General features: G+C 43.8%; 1 protein-coding gene across 1 annotated transcript in view; it reads left to right on the top strand.

Annotated features, from left to right (window-relative positions):
- LOC128524004 (dynein axonemal heavy chain 7-like) overlaps positions 1-18,858 on the top strand; it is a 57,505-nt gene that overhangs the window by 25,732 nt on the left and 12,915 nt on the right. Inside the window, exons 36-44 of the mRNA XM_053496265.1 lie at positions 1,854-2,022; positions 2,163-2,289; positions 2,538-2,757; positions 2,864-3,733; positions 3,999-4,228; positions 4,373-4,703; positions 4,780-5,126; positions 5,456-5,636; positions 8,489-8,674. Coding sequence (XP_053352240.1) covers positions 1,854-2,022; positions 2,163-2,289; positions 2,538-2,757; positions 2,864-3,733; positions 3,999-4,228; positions 4,373-4,703; positions 4,780-5,126; positions 5,456-5,636; positions 8,489-8,674 — 2,661 coding nt within the window. The remainder of the gene's footprint in view (positions 1-1,853; positions 2,023-2,162; positions 2,290-2,537; positions 2,758-2,863; positions 3,734-3,998; positions 4,229-4,372; positions 4,704-4,779; positions 5,127-5,455; positions 5,637-8,488; positions 8,675-18,858) is intronic.

Raw genomic sequence — 18,858 nt, 5'->3', positions numbered from 1 at the left:
ATCTTTGTTTCTGCTCCGATTTTCTTCTGCTTTGCTGAGATAATCCATCCCACCTCACAGGTGTGCCACATCAAGATGCTGATCTGACATCATGAGTAGTGCACAGGTGTACCTTATACTGCCCACAATAAAAGGCCACCCTGGAATGTGCAGTTTTTTGCTTTATTGGGGGTCTGGGGACTCAGAACCGGTCAGTATCTGGTGTGACCATTTGCCTCATGCAGTGCAACACATCTTCTTCGCATAGAGTTTATCAGATTGTCAATTGTGGCCTGTAGAATGTTGGTCCACTCCTCTTTAATGGCTGTGCGAAGTTGTTGGATATTAGTGGGAACTGGTACACGCTGTCGTATACGCCGGTCAAGCACATCCCAAACATGCTCAACGGGTGACATGTCCGGTGAATACTGTATGCTGGCCATCCAAGAACTGGGACATTTTCAGCTTCCAAGAACTGTGTACAGATCCTTGCAACATGGGGCAGTGCATTATCTTGCTAAAACATGAGGTGATGTTCATGGATGTATGGCACAACAATGGGCCTCAGGATCTCATCACGGTATCTCTGTGCATTCAAAATGCCATCAATAAAATGTACCTGTGTTCTTCGTCCATAACAGATGCCTGCCCATACCATAACCCCACCACCACCATGGGCCACTCGATCCACAACATTGACATCAGCGAAGTGCTTACCCACACGACGCCACACACGCTGTCTGCCATCTGCCCTGAACAATGTAAACCGAGATTCATCCGTGAAGAGAACACCTCTCCAACGTGCCAGACACCATCGAATGTGAGCATTTGCCCACTCAAGTCTGTTACGGCGATAAGCTGGAGTCAGGTCAAGACCCCGATGAGGACGACGAGCATGCAGTTGAGCTTCCCTGAGACGGTTTCTGACAGTTTGTGCAGAAATTGTTTGGTTATGCAAACCAATTGTTTCGGCAGCTGTCTGAGTGGCTGGTCTCAGACGATCTTGGAGGTGAACCTGCTGGATGTGGAGGTCCTGGGCTGGTGTGGTTACACGTGGTCTGCGGTTGTGAGGCCGGTTGGATGTACTGCCATATTCTCTGAAACGCCTTGGGAGATGGCTTATGGTGGAGAAATGAACATTCAATGCACGAGCAACAGATCTGGTTGACATTCCTGCTGTCAGCATGCCAATTGCACGCTCCCTCAATGCTTGTGGCATCTGTGGCATTTTGCTGTAAGACAAAACTGCACATTCCAGGGTGGCCTTTTATTGTGGGCAGTATAAGGTACACCTGTGCACTATTCATGATGTCAGATCAGCATCTTGATGTGGCACACCTGTGAGGTGGGATGGATTATCTCAGCAAAGCAGAAGTGCTCACTATCACACATTTAGACTGATTTGTGAACAATGTTTGAGAGAAATGGTAATATTGTGTATCTGGAATGAATTTTAGATCTTTAAGTCCATCTCATGAAAAATCAGAGCAGAAACAATAGTGTTGCGTTTATATTTTTGTTGAGTGTATAACATTACATAATACAGGTTTTTATTGTACTGTATATCCAGTATTGTTTATTGTAGAGGAAAAGCAAACCGATGTTGATCTATGATTTCCATGTCTGGGGACACTCAGTTAAACTGTTTTATTCTGTGCAAAACCTGTGGTGTGAGAGGTTTAATGATTCAAGGCCAAGTCTATCCAAAAAAATTTTTTTTTAAATATTTTTAAAAGGTCCCAGTTTAAACATTGTTTAGGATTGTATTAATCTTGTCTAAATCTTGTAGGATGGTTCATGCAGTGGAATAAGATGGTAAAGCACATTATTTTATTGTAATATTTGTGTGTTGCTTAAATGTGTTCTCTGTGTAGGTGGTGTTTGTGGATGATGTGAATATGCCTGCAAGAGAGACATACGGTGCTCAGCCTCCTGTGGAGCTTCTGCGCCAGTGGCTGGACCACTGGAACTGGTATGACATGAAGGACTGCTCCACAATCCACCTGGTGGACATCCAGCTGATGTGTGCCATGGGGCCTCCTGGTAAGGCTGGCTATCTCACACAGAATGTGAATAATAACAAGGATAAAAGACTAATTGACACCTGGTTTTGTCTTTTGTTTTTTGTTGTCAAAAGGAATGTGTGACTTATGTACTTCCTCTTATCTTTCTGTAATTCTTAGGTGGTGGAAGAAACCCAGTGACAGCTCGCTTCCTCCGGCATTTTAACACAGTAACAATTAATGAATTTGACGAGAAGACCATGCATACAATTTTCTCCAGAATCCTGGATTGGCACTTAACTATACGGTGACTGTGGCTTATAAATTATAGTGATTCCTTTTCTGAACCTTAAGAAGTATTTTACATGTACAATTATTTTAAATGTATAATATTAGATTAACTAAGTAATCAGTAGAATAATTTTTACAGGCTTAATTAATCTTTAGCGCATAATTCTAAATTTTCTAATAATTTTGTGTTTTTGGTGTAGTCTTCTTCAATGCCGACATTTGCATAATATTCTAAAATTAATGTGTACTTGTGCTGTTATTTAGACATCCCTTTCCTGGAGCATTTGCCCCACTCACGTCTCAGATCGTGGGTGCCACCCTGGCAGTGTATCGGGAGGCCACTAAGAACTTGCTGCCTACCCCAGACAAGTCACATTATCTTTTCAACCTGCGGGATTTCTCCCGTGTCATCCAGGGCATTTGTTTATCTTGCCCAGAGAGTGCAGATGACCCCAAAGCTATTAAACGCTTGTGGGTGCATGAGGTAGGAATAACAAAAAGTAGTTTAAGAAATTATTTTATACTAAAGGCTTGTTCTTAGATATTAAGAGACCTCAGAAAGTTCTGACAGAATGCTTGTATTGTTTCAGGTGCAGAGAGTTTTTTATGACCGCTTGGTTCACCCATCAGATCGCACCTGGATGGTGGAGTTTTTGCAAACAGTCTGCAAGTCTCTTCTAAAGGAGGATTTTCATCAGCTTTTCAAGCACCTTGACTTCGATTCTGATGGATGCGTAACTGAAGATGACTTGCGCAGCCTTATGTTCTGTGACTTTCACGACACACAGGGTGACCGAAACTACCTTGAGGTTAATAACCTCGATCTGCTACGACAGGTGGTTGAGGCCCATTTAGAGGACTTTAACAACATCAGCAAGGCTCCCATGAAACTTGTACTCTTCCGATTTGCCATCGAGCACGTCTGTAGGATTTCTCGTATCCTAAAACAGCCACGGGGTCATGCACTCCTAGTTGGTGTTGGAGGCAGTGGTAGGCAGTCCCTGACTCGCTTAGCTGCTCACATGGCTGAAGCTGACCTCTTCCAGGTGGAGATCTCCAAGAGTTATGGCATGACAGAATGGCGTGAAGATCTTAAACAAATTATGCGCAAATCAACATTCGGGGAGACCCATGGGGTTTTCCTCTTCACTGACACACAGATCAAGATGGAGTCCTTTCTTGAAGATGTTAGCAACATGCTCAACACAGGTGAAGTTCCGAATCAGTTTTCTGTGGACGAGAAGCAAGAAATCTGTGAACGTATGCGGGCCCTGGATCGTCAGCGGGAGCGGGAGAAGCAGACAGATGGAAGTTCTCTGGCTCTGTTTAACATGTTTGTAGAACGATGTCGTAGTCAAATGCATGTGGTTCTGGCCATGAGTCCAATAGGTGACGCCTTCCGAGGCCGTCTGCGTCGTTTCCCTGCACTTATCAACTGCTGCACCATAGACTGGTTTCAGGTAAGCATTGCATCTGTGTACAGTATACAGGTGGGATGATATTATATATAGTATATGTGTAAGTATGTGACCATCTGACCATCAAAACCTCTTGAAGGTTTTCAGCATCTCATACCACAAAGGTAAAAGCAAGATGTGAAAAACAAATGGCAGACTAACTGAACTGCATGTGATCAGCTGGTTCTACAAACATTGTCCATACAGTAAAAAGCATGTACTCTCCTGTTGCCCGCATTCACTTTGTTTTTTGAATTCTTCCCTTAAGAGCTGGCCCGATGATGCTTTACAGGCTGTGGCATCTCGGTTCCTGGAGGACACCGAGATGACAGATGATGTCCGCACTGGCTGCATAGACATGTGCCAAAAATTCCACACTTCCACCATCAATCTTTCGACACGCTTTCTGGTTGAGCTGCAGCGCCACAACTACGTCACCCCAACTTCCTACCTGGAACTCATCTCCACCTTCAAAGTCCTGCTGGAGTCCAAGCGAGCGTAAATGTCTTTTTGCATGTTCATAAGAGTCTGTAATTAAGCACGGTGTAAATTTCTATATTTAAATTTCAGCTGATGAAAAATGTTTCAAGATGTATATTACTTCATTCAATACCTCATATTATATCATTCTTTTCTCCCCAGTGAGGTAATGCAGCTAAAAGAGCGGTATGAGGTCGGTCTAGAGAAGTTGAATTATGCTGCTGCTCAAGTGGACACCATGCGAAGTGAACTGGAGGCGCTCCAGCCTGAGCTTCGCGTGGCTAGCAAAAAAGTGGATGAGATAATGGTGGTGGTTAAGCGTGAATCTGTGGAGGTGGCCAAGAAAGAAAAGGTTGTTAGTGTGGAAGAAGCAGAGGCAAATGAAAAGGCCACAGCTGCCAAGGCCATCAAAGATGAGTGTGATGCAGACTTGGCTGTTGCTATGCCCATCCTGCAGGCAGCTTTGTCCGCACTTGATACACTTACTCAACAGGCAAGCAAACACATACACAAATACTATACATGTAAGTACATTGCGTTAACTTAAAAATTTGTCTGCTTCTCTGTAGGATATTACGCTGGTGAAGTCCATGAAAAACCCTCCAGCTGGAGTCAAACTCGTGATGGAGGCCATTTGTATCCTCAAAGGCATAAAACCTGACCGCATCCCTGATCCTTCCACCCCTGGCAAAAAGATTGAGGACTTCTGGGGCCCAGCCAAGAAGCTTCTAGGTGACATGAAGTTCCTCCAGAGTCTGCATGACTACAATAAAGACAACATTCCACCTGCTTACATGACGATCATTCGCAACAAATATATCTCCAACCCTGACTTTGTCCCAGAAAAAATCCGGTCAGCATCCACTGCAGCTGAGGGCCTTTGCAAGTGGGTCTGTGCTATGGATTCTTATGACAAGTGAGTTTGTAGAACATAAAGTAACCATTTCAGATCATAGCACTAAGTAAATGATTCTCATTCAATTTAACTCAATTTTATTTACAAAACGCTTTAACAGTGCTCATTATTGTAAAGCAGGTTAATAGATAAAAAAAAAACTATCTATGCAAATAAGTTTGAAGCATGTGAGGAAATATATATAAATTATAATTATCAGTTTGTCCCTGATTAAAAATTTCAGTAAAATAGGAAAATACAGTCTGCATTATTTAATTATTCTTTAACACCAAAGCTGTTTAAAAAGTTTATGGTGAAATAAATCATCCCTATAATGTCTTGTCTCCCAGGGTGGCAAAAGTTGTGGCTCCTAAGAGAGAGAAGGGTGAGCAAGCAGAAGCTAAACTGAAGCTAGCGACAGACAGCCTCCAGAAGAAGCGGGAAACTTTAAAGGTTGTCCAGGAACAACTGGAAAAACTTGAAGAGACTCTAAAGGACAACATGAACAAGAAAACCGAGCTGGAAAATCAAGTTAGTCAAACTAATAATAATAATTTGTCCATGTGTCAGTCAGAACGTATTTAAATGATCAATATGGCATTGGTGGAATTAAAACGCAAGTGTTAGCTATATGGTATAGTAATCCAAAGTTGTGTTATGAGCTATAAAAGTACACTGATCATTTATTCATATGTCATTATGAACCAATGAGTCACAGTGAATCTGGAATCAATCCCAAAATTACCCCAATATCCTTAAACAATACAAGATCCACTTTGGTTATTGGTGTCATGAGTGGGGTGTATTGGCGGATGTTGATCGCTGTGGGCGGAGAGAGCAGGCATAAAGGTAGAGGGGTAGTTTTAACAAAAAGAGTCTTTTAGTAAGGGTTGTCACAGAAATAATAGACACAAAACAAACAAAGGAACAAACAAACTCAAACAATACTTAATAGCATGGGGTTAAACATGGGCTCTCTGGCAGGACACAGACTAAGGGACACCAACAGGCACTAATGCCTGTTACACTACGTTTAAAATTGGTAGCGAAACACAGGCAGACGGATGCCTAACACACGTCCTGTGGCGAAACACAGGCAGAAGGACGACTGACACACATCCTGTGGTGAAATACAGGCAGATGACGAAACACGTGACAGGACACACAAACTACTTGGGGAGCTGAAACAGGACGAGACTAGACCCCCGACGAGACGGGAGACGCGTAGAGACGGGAGACAAGAGAGAGACCAGAGACAAGGAGAGACACGTAGAGACGGGACTAGGGCTAAAGACATGGCAATCAGCTAGACATGGCTTTTAGCTAAACCTGGTTAAAAGCACTTAACCATGGCAGTTAGCTACACATTCATTTAGCTAAGCATGTCTTTAGCCCGACATGCACTAAGCTACACTTACCTAATAGCTCAACACAACACTAGGGAATTGGGGCACAGAAACACAGAGACAGAGGATACCCAGTGGCTAGGATAGGGGACACTCAAAGGCTAGGCTCACTCGGAAACTAGGGAGGCAGGAAACACAGAATGGCTAGAGACGTAAAGGGGCTATGGCTAGAAGCATGCTAGTTAGCTCAACATAGATTTTAGCTAAACACACTCCTAGCCAAACACACACCTATCTACTTACCTGGGGTCCGTTCTTCATACGTCGCTAACTCAGTTAGCTGGATTTAATTGTTGTGGATTTGTCCTGATCTTGGATTGTTTCGTTCTTCGATGCGCTTCTAGCATTTGTTGTCATACAGTAGCAACATATCCGTAAGCTTGAACCTGCTCGGGAGCAGGTTTATTTCATGTAAACAGGATTTAGCCTACGCTCCTGGCGGGTTATGATTGGTTGAAATGGCGAGGTCACATCTGATTGGTTAAAGAGCACGACTGACTCACGTGGAAAAAGGAAAGTATATGCCCCCTGCCATGGACTCCCCCCACACACACACACATAATCGCTATCAAATATTATATATAAACATAAATTCATAGCTTTATTATTATCAAATATGATATTACTATCATAATAAACCCTATGCACGAGACAGCCGTCAAGACCATTAATACAAATTCTTGTATAATGTTTATTTTGTAACACATTTATTTTTCAGGGGTTTCTCATAAAAATATGCAAATAAATATTTATATATATTAAAAATAAATATTTTATAATGATAAATTGGACGAAACTAATTTTATTATAACATAAACAATATAAAAGTATACATGTTGTATTTGAAAAAATATTAATATTTCAATTTTTTCATATAAAACATATTTATTTCTTATTTTATTTTATTGTCTCATGTAATTAGTAAACCATTAACCTATGAATTTATGTTCTAATATAATATTTGATAGCGATTATGTAGGGGGGGCAATCCATGGCAGGGGGGCATTTCAGCGCATAACACGTGTTACAAAAAAAAGTTGAGCCGCTCTTTTCCCATTTCATCAACCAATCAAAGGGCTTGTGATCAGTGTTTTCACTGTCGGTGCATAGCGCCTTTTAAACCAATCCACGACGCGCAATAATCCCAGACAACTAAATCCAGCTATACTAATCATCAACAACAGGTGAGCTCGAAGAACCAACTTAGCAAGATCGTAATTAGCTCGATGATCTCATCTTAGATGTGTCAATTCATCTCGGATGTGTCAAGCGACGTACGAAGAACGGACCCCCGCTCTAGCTAAACACACAAGAAAACAGGGGGACAACAACCGACATACTCACAACACCACACATGACATGACTGAATCAGCTCCACCAACATAGACACACAAAACATATACAAAAAACATTGCCCAAGTCAACAGAACTTAAATCAAAATATAAACTAAACAAAGAACTCAACACAAAACAAAACAAAACAAAACAAAACAAAACGGCCACACAAATGAAAGAAGTTTTAACTAATAATGCTCAACCCAGTTTCCCAGACTAAACAGCTATTTATAGTTAGATTAATGGCTACCTCGGCCCAGGTGTGCATTTGCATCACCTGACCGAAGTGCCTTCTGGGAAACTGAGTCAGCCAACAAAAACTACAAATGAAAAACAGCGACCTCTAGTTGTGGTCCCTTACAATTGGCAGTACAGTTCAACGTTTAGTTAAAAAAAAAAAAATTATTTCATGCTCCACCAAACATATTAAACATCACATTAACAGGGCAATGTCTATCTCTTGCCCAAATGCTACAAAAACATTTAATTTTAAATACTCCATTAAGTTTATTAATTAGAGCCTCTGTGCCATGAATAATGAAGTCCTTCTTGTTTAATAATTTTTTTAAAAAGGTATACAATAGGTGTTACTATATTATAAAAGATTTGGGCAAAATAATGTGAGCTCATCATTTCTGATAGGTGGCCCTGTGTACTAAGAAGATGGAGAGAGCAAATCAGCTGATTGGCGGTTTAGGAGGGGAGAAGACACGTTGGAGTGAGACGGCATTGAGCTCGGGCGAACTCTACATCAATCTAACTGGAGATATTCTCGTCTCAGCTGCTGTAGTAGCCTACCTCGGAGTTTTTACATTGAGTTATAGACAGGTATACACACACACACACACACACACACACACGCAATAATTAATATCAGGAAACATTTTTTTTTCATAAATAATTAATTTAATGATTCTGGTTTCTAAGTTTTATTGTATATACCCTCATGAACAAAATAATAAATCCAGGGAAAATATTACCAGAATCTTATGAACAAGAAAATACTTGTAATATTTTTCCAGGTCTTAAGATTTTGTTTATGTCAGGGAACGGTAGGGGGCGTGGTGGATCCAAACGCAGAAGAAACAGATCACTTTAGATAGCAAATGGAGTTTGGGTGCTTGTGACTTGGTTGACAACGTTATAGTTTAAATGTCTTGACCTTAATTCCGCGTAGAGCTGGGATTTGAAATAAATCCACTGGAAAGCGGAAGCGCGGAGCGCCGACACGAGCGGACCGAGAGAGAAGGGGGGGGGTGTGCGACGCTTGACTCGCAGAGACGCGGAAGCGCGAGCTTTATGCCGGTATGAAGAAGCCTGAGCCTTGCGGGAAGGCAGGAGCGAGCGGAGCCGGCGTGAGTCCGGTTAGGAGAGGAGATAAATCGGGGTCGTGGAGCTGGCGAGGGTCGAAGCCGAAGAAAGGGGAAGATGTCCGTGATCCAGATTCGTGGTCAATGGCAGGTAAGCAGTCGGTAACGGGAAAACTCCAAATGTGTCAGATCCAAAACGAAAGGCGAAGTCGTAGTCAAAGGGGCGAAGCGAGGTCGATACTTGGCAGGCTGAGACGAGAGATAACGCTGGTAAATTGAGGCTGAGAAGGCACACAATAAACTGGCGATGTGGTGGTGTCAGCACATGGCTTAAATAGGCATGAGAGGTGATTGCTGATAGAAGACAGGTGTGTGGAGAGCGGAAGGTGAGGTGGTGAGTTGGAAGCAGTGGTTGGGAGAAAGGAACGGGAATGCTTTTAGTGATCATGGCGAGACTGTGGCTTGACGTGGCATGACAGTACCCTCCCCCCTACGAACGCCCCCAGGCGTTCTACCAGGTGCCTCGGGGTGAAGTCTGTGAAAATCAGTGATCAATGAGCAGTCTAGGATGAATCTTGCAGGTACCCAGCTTCTCTCTTCAGGACCGTAGCCCTCCCAGTCCACTAAATACTGGAGACCACGCCCACGGCGGCGAGACTTGAGGAGTCTGTGAACAGTAAAGGCTTCACCCCCATCTATGAGTCGGGGGGGTGGAGGGGGTTGGGAGGGTATGGACAGTGGGCAAGTGGCCAGGCGACGAATCTGGGAGACGTGGAAAGTGGGGTTAATTCGGCGCATGGTGAGAGGTAGCGATAGCCGGACAGAGCATGGATTGATGATGCGGTTTATAGTGAAGGGGCCAACGAACCTTGGAGAGAGCTTCTTCGAAGCGGTCTTGAGGGAAAGGTCCCGTGTAGATAGCATGACCCTTTGACCGACACGATACCTGGGGGCCGATGATCGATGACGGTTAGCATAACGCTGGAAGGTACTCACAGTGTGCAAGAGTTGCTTGCGGGCCTGCTGCCATGTCCTTTTGCAGCGACGGACAAAGTTTAGCGCTGAGGGAACCGCCACCTCCTCTTCTTGGGCAGGAAAGAGGGGTGGTTGATAACCCAGGCAGCAGTGAAAGGGGGACATGCCTGTGGAGGAAGTTGGGAGCGAGTTGTGGGCATACTCGACCCAGGGAATGAATCTGCTCCAAGAGGATGGGTCCCGGGAAGCCATGCACCTTAGGGCCTTCTCGAGTTCCTGGTTCATTCGCTCAGTTTGCCCGTTAGTTTGTGGGTGGAATCCAGATGAGAGGCTGGGGGTGGCGCCGACAAGGTTGCAAAAAGCCTTCCAGAACTGAGCCGAGAACTGGGGACCCCTGTCCGAGACGATGTCGACAGGAAGCCCGTGAAGTCGAAAGACATGATTGACCAGGAGCTCAGCAGTTTCCTTGGCAGACGGGAGCTTGGGTAGTGGGATAAAGTGGGCCGATTTAGAGAAACGGTCCACAATGGTCAGGATGCAGGTGTTATTCTGTGACGGTGGTAGGCCGGTGACGAAGTCGAGAGATATGTGAGACCAGGGGCGGTGAGGGATGGGGAGAGGTCTGAGTAGGCCCTCCGGAGGTCGGTTAGTGTTCTTGTTTCTGGAACAGATATCGCAGGAGGCCACAAAGTTCTTTACATCCTCTTTGATTGTGGGCCACCAGAAGCGTTGGTGCAGGAGGAAAAGAGTGCGTGCTGCTCCAGGGTGGCAAGCCAATCTGGAACCGTGGGCCCAGTCCAATACCTGAGGGCGCACGGAGGCTGGAACAAAGAGTTTATTTGCGGGAACGATACTTGGGCCTGGTTCTTGTTCCAGGGTCTGCTGAACCAGGTGCTCTACGTCCAGTTGGGTGATTGCAATGAGGCAGTGAGGGGGTAGGATTGTCTCTGGCGTGGACGTGTCTTGAGGGGTAGAGAACTGTCGGGAGAGAGCATCAGGTTTTCCATTCTTGGTCCCAGGACGGTAAGACAACGTGAACTGGAAACGGGAAAAAAACAGTGACCTGGCGTGAGTTCAGTCTTTTAGCTGTCTTTAGATATTCAAGGTTTCGGTGATCCGTCCATACGAGGAAGGAATGTTCGCCCCCTTCTAACCAATGTCTCCATTCCTCAAGTGCCAGCTTGACTGCCAGAAGCTCACGATCCCCGATGCCATAATTACGTTCAGGGGGGGTAAGTCGGCGAGAGAAGAAAGAGCAGGGGTGGAGTTTATTATCCTTGGGAGACCTCTGTGACAGGATAGCTCCTACTCCAGTTTCCGATGCGTCTACCTCTAAAACAAACTGGAGGGCGGGGTCAGGAAAAATGAGGACGGGCGCCGTGGTGAAGCGGTGCTTAAGTTCCCTGAAAGCCTCCTCAGCCCGCGAGTTCCATCGGAATGGCGTTTTGGAAGAGGTTAGTGCCGTGAGCGGGGCTGCCACCGTGCTATAACTTCGGATGAAGCGACGATAAAAGTTAGCAAACCCCAGGAACCGCTGAAGTTCGCGTCGCGAGGAGGGTACTGGCCAGTCAGTAACTGCCTTGACCTTAGCGGGGTCCATCTGGATGCCTACCGGGGAGATGGAGTGGCCTAAAAAGGAGGTGGAGGTGCAGTGAAACTCACATTTTTCTGCCTTAACGTAGAGCTTGTTCTCCAACAGCCGTTGCAAGACCTGGCGGACATGACATTTGTGTTCCCTTATAGAACGTGAAAAAATTAGGATATCGTCTAAATAAGCAAAGATGAAAACATTGAGGAAGTCTCTAAGGACATCGTTTATGAGGGCCTGGAACACGGCCGGTGCATTGGTCAGACCGAATGGGACTACAAGATATTCATAGTGGCCCGTGGGGGTGTTGAAGGCAGTCTTCCACTCATCACCCTCCCGTATCCTGACAAGGTGGTAGGCATTTCTTAAGTCAAGCTTGGTAAAAACATGGGCATCCTGAAGAAGTTCGAAGGCGGACGTCATCAGCGGGAGGGGGTAACGGTTCTTTACTGTGATCTCGTTTAAGCCTCTGTAATCAATACAAGGTCTGAGGGACTTGTCTTTTTTTTCAACAAAGAAAAACCCAGCTCCCGCCGGAGAAGACGACGGACGGATTATGCCTGCTGCTAGTGACTCGTTAATGTAATGATTCATGGCCTCTCTCTCTGGGCGAGAAAGTGAGTAGAGTCGCCCCTTGGGTGGGGAGGTGCCGGGAAGCAGGTCAATAACGCAGTCATAGGGGCGGTGAGGTGGTAAGGAGATCGCCCGTGACTTACTGAACACCTGTCGCAAATCATGATATTCAGCGGGAACCTTAGTTAAGTCAGGTATCTCCTCTAGTGATGCTGGCGAGGTCTGGTCCACAGGGGCTGAGCGTAGACATGAGGAGAGGCAGGTGGGGCTCCAATCAAGTATACTCCTTTTAATCCAATCAATGTGGGGGTTATGTAATCTGAGCCAAGGGAGCCCTAAAACAATGGGTGCATGAGCATTTTGTACAGTCAGGAGGGAAATAGTCTCTGTGTGGTTGCCTGAAAACTGTAGGGTGATGGGGGCAATGCGATGGGTGATGGGAGTGAGTCTGCTACCATCAAGGGCCTGGACAGAAAAAGGCTGGCACAGGGGAGTGAGGGGGATTTGGAAGTCGGAGGCAGTAGAGGAGGAAATTAGGTTCTGGTCCGCCCCGGAGTCCACTAAGGCATGAGTGGCATAAGACCGATCTTCATGGGTCACAGTCACTAAAAAAAATGAGCGCTGGTCCGGGGAAGAGCTAGAAGTTGGGCCCCCCTGCATCCCCAGAATTACGGGGGGGCCTGCCCTTTTAGTGGGCAGGATCGCACGACGTGGCCTGTCTGGCCGCAGTAGAAGCAGGCGCCATCGTCTCTGCGGCGCTGACGCTCCCTTGTCGAAATGCGCGTGCGACCTATTTGCGTGGGTTCAGGGGTTGTCTCGGGGGGGGCTAGGACAGGTACTGGGGTGTAAGGAACGAGCGAAGGCTGCCGTTCACTACGCCGAATCCTTCTCCGGGCGTCAACGCGGGTTGCGAGGTCGATGAGCCCCTGCAGATCCGAGGGGAGATCTCGAGCCGCGAGCTCATCTTTGATTGAATCCGAGAGACCATGGAGGAAGCAATCAAAAAGGGCTCTTTCATTCCAGTCACAGGAGGGAGCCAGAGTCCGGAAATCTATGGCATAGTCTGAGACGGAGCGTGTTCCTTGACGAAGCTGAAGTATCTGGGTTGCCGCCTGATGCCCCGTGAATGAGCGATCGAAAACTCTTCTCATTTCGTCAGTGAAGGTCTTATACGTGAAGCAGCATGGAACTTGGGCATCCCATAATGCCGTCCCCCATTCTCTAGCCTTTCCAGTGAGCAGGGTGATACTATAGGCGACTTTGGAACGCTCTGTGGGAAATGACATAGCCTGCAGCTCTAGCACGAGGGAGCATTGAGATAAAAAAGAACGACACGTGCCTGGGTTGCCGTCATAGGTAGGTGGAGCAGGGAGGCGTGGCTCCTGAGAGGAAGGAAGTATCTGAGTGGGGGGGCGAGGAGTGGGTGCAGGAGGTGGCCGATCCTGAATCTGAGCAGAGAGAGATTGCAAAGTTTTTGTGATGGTTTGAAGAGTACTAGTTATCTGAGAGATTTCCTGCTGGTGAGTGCCTAAGAGGGCTCCTTGGCTCTCCAGTGCCCCCCTCAGGCGAGCGGCTTCTGCTGGATCTATTCCTTGGCCAGTTTATTCTGTCAGGGAACGGTAGGGGGCGTGGTGGATCCAAACGCAGAAGAAACAGATCACTTTAGATAGCAAATGGAGTTTGGGTGCTTGTGACTTGGTTGACAACGTTATAGTTTAAATGTCTTGACCTTAATTCCGCGTAGAGCTGGGATTTGAAATAAATCCACTGGAAAGCGGAAGCGCGGAGCGCCGACACGAGCGGGCCGAGTGAGAAGGGGGGGGTGTGCGACGCTTGACTCGCAGAGACGCGGAAGCGCGAGCTTTATGCCGGTATGAAGAAGCCTGAGCCTTGCGGGAAGGCAGGAGCGATCGGAGCCGGCGAAAAACGGCAGCGTGAGTCCGGTTAGGAGAGGAGATAAATCGGGGTCGTGGAGCTGGCGAGGGTCGAAGCCGAAGAAAGGGGAAGATGTCCGTGATCCAGATTCGTGGTCGATGGCAGGTAAGCAGTCGGTAACGGGAAAACTCCAAATGTGTCAGATCCAAAACGAAAGGCGAAGTCGTAGTCAAAGGGGCGAAGCGAGGTCGATACTTGGCAGGCTGAGACGAGAGATAACGCTGGTAAATTGAGGCTGAGAAGGCACACAATAAACTGGCGATGTGGTGGTGTCAGCACATGGCTTAAATAGGCATGAGAGGTGATTGCTGATAGGAGACAGGTGTGTGGAGAGCGGAAGGTGAGGTGGTGAGTTGGAAGCAGTGGTTGGGAGAAAGGAACGGGAATGCTTTTAGTGATCATGGCGAGACTGTGGCTTGACGTGGCATGACAGTTTAGGAGTGTATATATACAGTATATGCATAGAGTACATGTATTAGTCAAGCCCTTGGCTGCTCACAAGTCAGGAAAGGGCTATAAGACCATATCTAAATGTTTTAAAGTTATAGTGGCTACAGTGCGACGTATTAATTAAAAATACAAGACGTTCCGCACTGTGAAAAATCTCAGAGGACGTGGTCAGAAGCCGAAAGTGACAGCTGTGATGGCCAGGAGGATAGTGAGAGAGGTAAAAAAGAATCCAAGGATCACCACCAAAGCCATCCTGATAATTCTGGGCCCTCCTGGTGGCAACATCTCAAGGCACACAGTCCAACGGACACTGCACACCACTGGGTTCCATGGACGCAGACCAAGGAGGACACCACTTCTCCAGATAAGGCACACAAAAACTCACTTGGCCTTTGCAAAAGCTCATCTGGACAAATAAGAAGATTCCTGGTCTTCTGTTTCATGGTCAGATGAAACAAAAATTTACTTGTTTGGCCACAATGATGTAGCCTTCATTTGGCATAAAAATGGAGAAGCCCTCAACCCTAAGACCAACCATCTCCACTGTCAAACATGGTGGTGAGAACCTAATGTTTTGGGGGTGTTTTGGAACTTGGAAACTTAGCCTTGGGCACCAGTGGACACTTCAGCATGACAACCACACAACAAAAGTGGTGAGGAAATGGTTAGCATACAAAAACAATGACATTTTGCAGTGGCTTAGCCAGAGTCCTGACTTAAATCCAATTGAGAATCTGTGGAGGGAACTAAAGATTAGGCTGATAGCAAGGAGACCCTGCAAGCTGAAAGAGTTGAGCTCATCGATAAAGATGAATGGGCAAAAATACCAGTGGAGACATACAAAAAGCTGGTAAGCAATTATATGAAGCGTTTGATTTGCCGTAATAGCCAATTAATAGCCAGAGGTTTTTCTATTGATTATTGAGCAGGGTATAGATAATTATGGACATTGCAATTTTGCTCAAATGTAAATAAAAGATGAGTAATTTTTCCACAATGATGCTTCTCATACATCATTTTATTATCTTCTTGTTTGAATGAAAGTAACGTTAAGTCAGAATTTGCTTGTTGTATGAATAATTTTGGGCTTGACACTCTCTTTCTTTATACAGTGGAACCTTGGATTGTAAGTAATTTTTTTTTTGGTCTGTGAGCAAAATTTGTAAATTAATTTTAACTTGATACACGAGTAATACGCATGCACTTTTTTGCAGAGCGTCACATGATCACAGTTCAGCCAATGGTTCTATCTTGCATGCTAAAGTATTATGGGTAATTTTCTCCTATGCTCAGTCTTGGTGCGCGCGAGTCACTCGTATAGTCAATATCCGTGCATGTGTACTGTTTATTATAACATTGTGACCACGTGTGTGCACTCGTAAAGCAAAAGCCAGTGTCATTAGAGAGGTTTCTTGTTACAGATCCAGTCTCTCTCTTTCTCTGTCAGAAAGCAGTGATTTCATTAGTGTGTAAGCAGTGTACGGAGTGATATCCCGGACATTATTAAAAAAAAAATTGCAAATTACATTTACAATTGCGTTTCCCATATGTGGATGCACAAAGTGTGACATAATTCCAATGAAATTGCAAACTTTGCATTACTGTTTGCTTTTTCGCCTTTGCGAACGCACACTGACTGCCAAATTTCAAATGAAAAAGTAAGTCTCTTACGAGTCATAAGCCTGTCATATTTAAATAGCAAAATAATTTACCACATTTGCTTTTTCACTTTCTCTGCGTAGTGTGTGAAGCCGGCCAAAACTCAAATGCAATCGCTAATCCATTTGCAATTGCATTTCCAACGCGATACACGGAAACCTGTCAATCAGCCTCAGGGGTGGGTCTATACTGTGGGGCATGATTGTATGGGGAGTGACGTCACTCGCAGTCGCCGACCAAGAAGAGGAAATTTAAACAATGGAGATTAACCGAGATTATCTCATCTGTTTATCAAGAAATAAACACACAAAAATGACAAATCGCATATTTTCTTACTCTGGAGTGGACAGAGAAGCTGTTACAAATAAATATATATTTTAGATCTTCTCCTGTTACAGCCTGCTGGAGCTAAATCTTTCAGAAACGCGGCTTACCGGCGGTTTATAGCGATGGAGTCACTAAGGGACCATCTAAAAAGTACATAACCAAAACCTAACTGTTCGTTTACAGAAGAATACACAAGATTACAGAGAAATACCTCACAGGACATCAAACATATTACACTGTTAGGTTACAGTATGGATTATTTGTTTATTTGTTTGTTTAATTGATTAATAATTATTTTAATGTACATTTTAAAATAAATGATAGACAATTCTTGTGGCAATACAACAGATAATTTGTTAAATGAGAGTTGGGGTGTTTTTTAATATTAAAATAATAATAATAATTGTAAATATATGTATGAAAATTAATACACTTTGATAAAAGTCTATTATGTGTTGCAAAAAATGACAATTAAATCAACAAAATTCAATAACTTTTTTGCTATAGAAATTTCAAATGTAAAACCAACTGTACTATAATGCACTCTATCCTTGCTAATAACTAAAAAAATTAACAATGAATTAATATTAGGGCTGCAACTAACGATTATTTTGATAATCGATTAGTTGATTTTTTCCCCCCGATTAATCGGATAAACCTAAACGCTTTTATAATTTGATGTTTTGCTTATAACTATAAAAAAAAAACATAAATCAGGGTATTATTTATGTATAAAAATAAACTTTTAAAAATGCAAAAGCCACATATAGAGTTAAATGATCCTAAATTTTGACATTTTAAACCTTAAATGAAATGTATATGTCAGTGTATTTTTTAAACTATATATAAACTACATATATATATATATATATATATATATATATATATATATATGTAGTTTATATATAGTTTAAAAAATACACTGACATAATATATATATATATATATATATATAAACTACTATATATGTAGTTTATATATAGTTTTATATATATATATATATATATTTATAAATATATGTGTGTATATTTATAAATATATGTATATAAACATACGTGTAATTTAAGCTAATCTAAAGTAGCACCATTTAACTAATCACTATTGCTCATGAGGTGATTGCACAATGTGATGCTAGCGAGTAGCACATGAACAGATCTAGCGCAACTGTCCCGAAGTTAGCAAACAGTTTAAACAAAAGCACTTAAACTATACAACTTTTACACGATGAAGAGCTACAGTTTTTACTGACCCTGGTGACGTTTCGCCATCCGTAACACCAACATGTTTTCTTTTTAAGTGTTGAAAACATGCCATGAAAGCTCGGTCTTGCATAGCGTGCAGGTTACCGTCTTCTTAGAGGCGTTTAATGTAAATTGCTCCCATACCTTGGAGAACTCGGGGCGCGCGCTTTTTTCTGTAGACGCTTCTGTAACCTTCATTGCGCGAGCGGCTGTGTATCTGTGTGTATTTTTGTGTATTTGTGCATCTTGTGGTCGCGCTCCTCAGTGACGTGAGCAGCCCAACTAATCAATAACGGCATTCGTTGACAACAAATTTCATTATCGATAAATTATTAATTTTATTGATTAGTTGTTGCAGCCCTAATTAATATCAAACTGAAGATTGCAAAGGGAAGGGTTGTATTCATTTTTTGAAAGAAAAAGAAAAAAAATGAAATTAACTGAATGAGAAAAAGGTTGTAGTTATTAGCAGTGATAGAGTGGATTATAGTACAACTAGTTTTACATGTGTAATCCACATAACGAAAAAGCTATTGAATTTCTTTTTTTTAATGTTATGCGCTTAAATGGTTTTCAACCACGGATTGCCTCCCTACATAACCTCTATTAAATATTATATTAGAACATAAATTTATAGGTTTATGATTTACAAATTGCACCAAACGAATTTGATTATAAAATAAGCAACATAAAAAGACATGTTGTATAGGTAAAAATTTTAGCGCATAACACCAACTTTCCTGTGGTTCACATCCATTGCTCAAATTTCACCTTCTTGGTCGGCGACTGCGAGTGACGTCACTCCTCATACAATAACGCCCCACAGTATAGACCAACCCCAGATGCTGATTGAAAGGATTCCATGTATCCCGTTGGAAATGCAATTGCAAATGGATTAGCAATTGCGTCTAAGTTTTTGCCGGTTTCACGCGCTAGGCAGAGAAAGTGAAAAAG

The sequence above is a fragment of the Clarias gariepinus genome, chromosome 5 (assembly GCF_024256425.1).
Source record: "Clarias gariepinus isolate MV-2021 ecotype Netherlands chromosome 5, CGAR_prim_01v2, whole genome shotgun sequence".
In the NCBI taxonomy this organism is placed as follows: domain Eukaryota; kingdom Metazoa; phylum Chordata; class Actinopteri; order Siluriformes; family Clariidae; genus Clarias; species Clarias gariepinus.
Note: the sequence above shows the minus strand (reverse complement) of the source record. Positions and strands in the feature narration are given on the sequence as shown.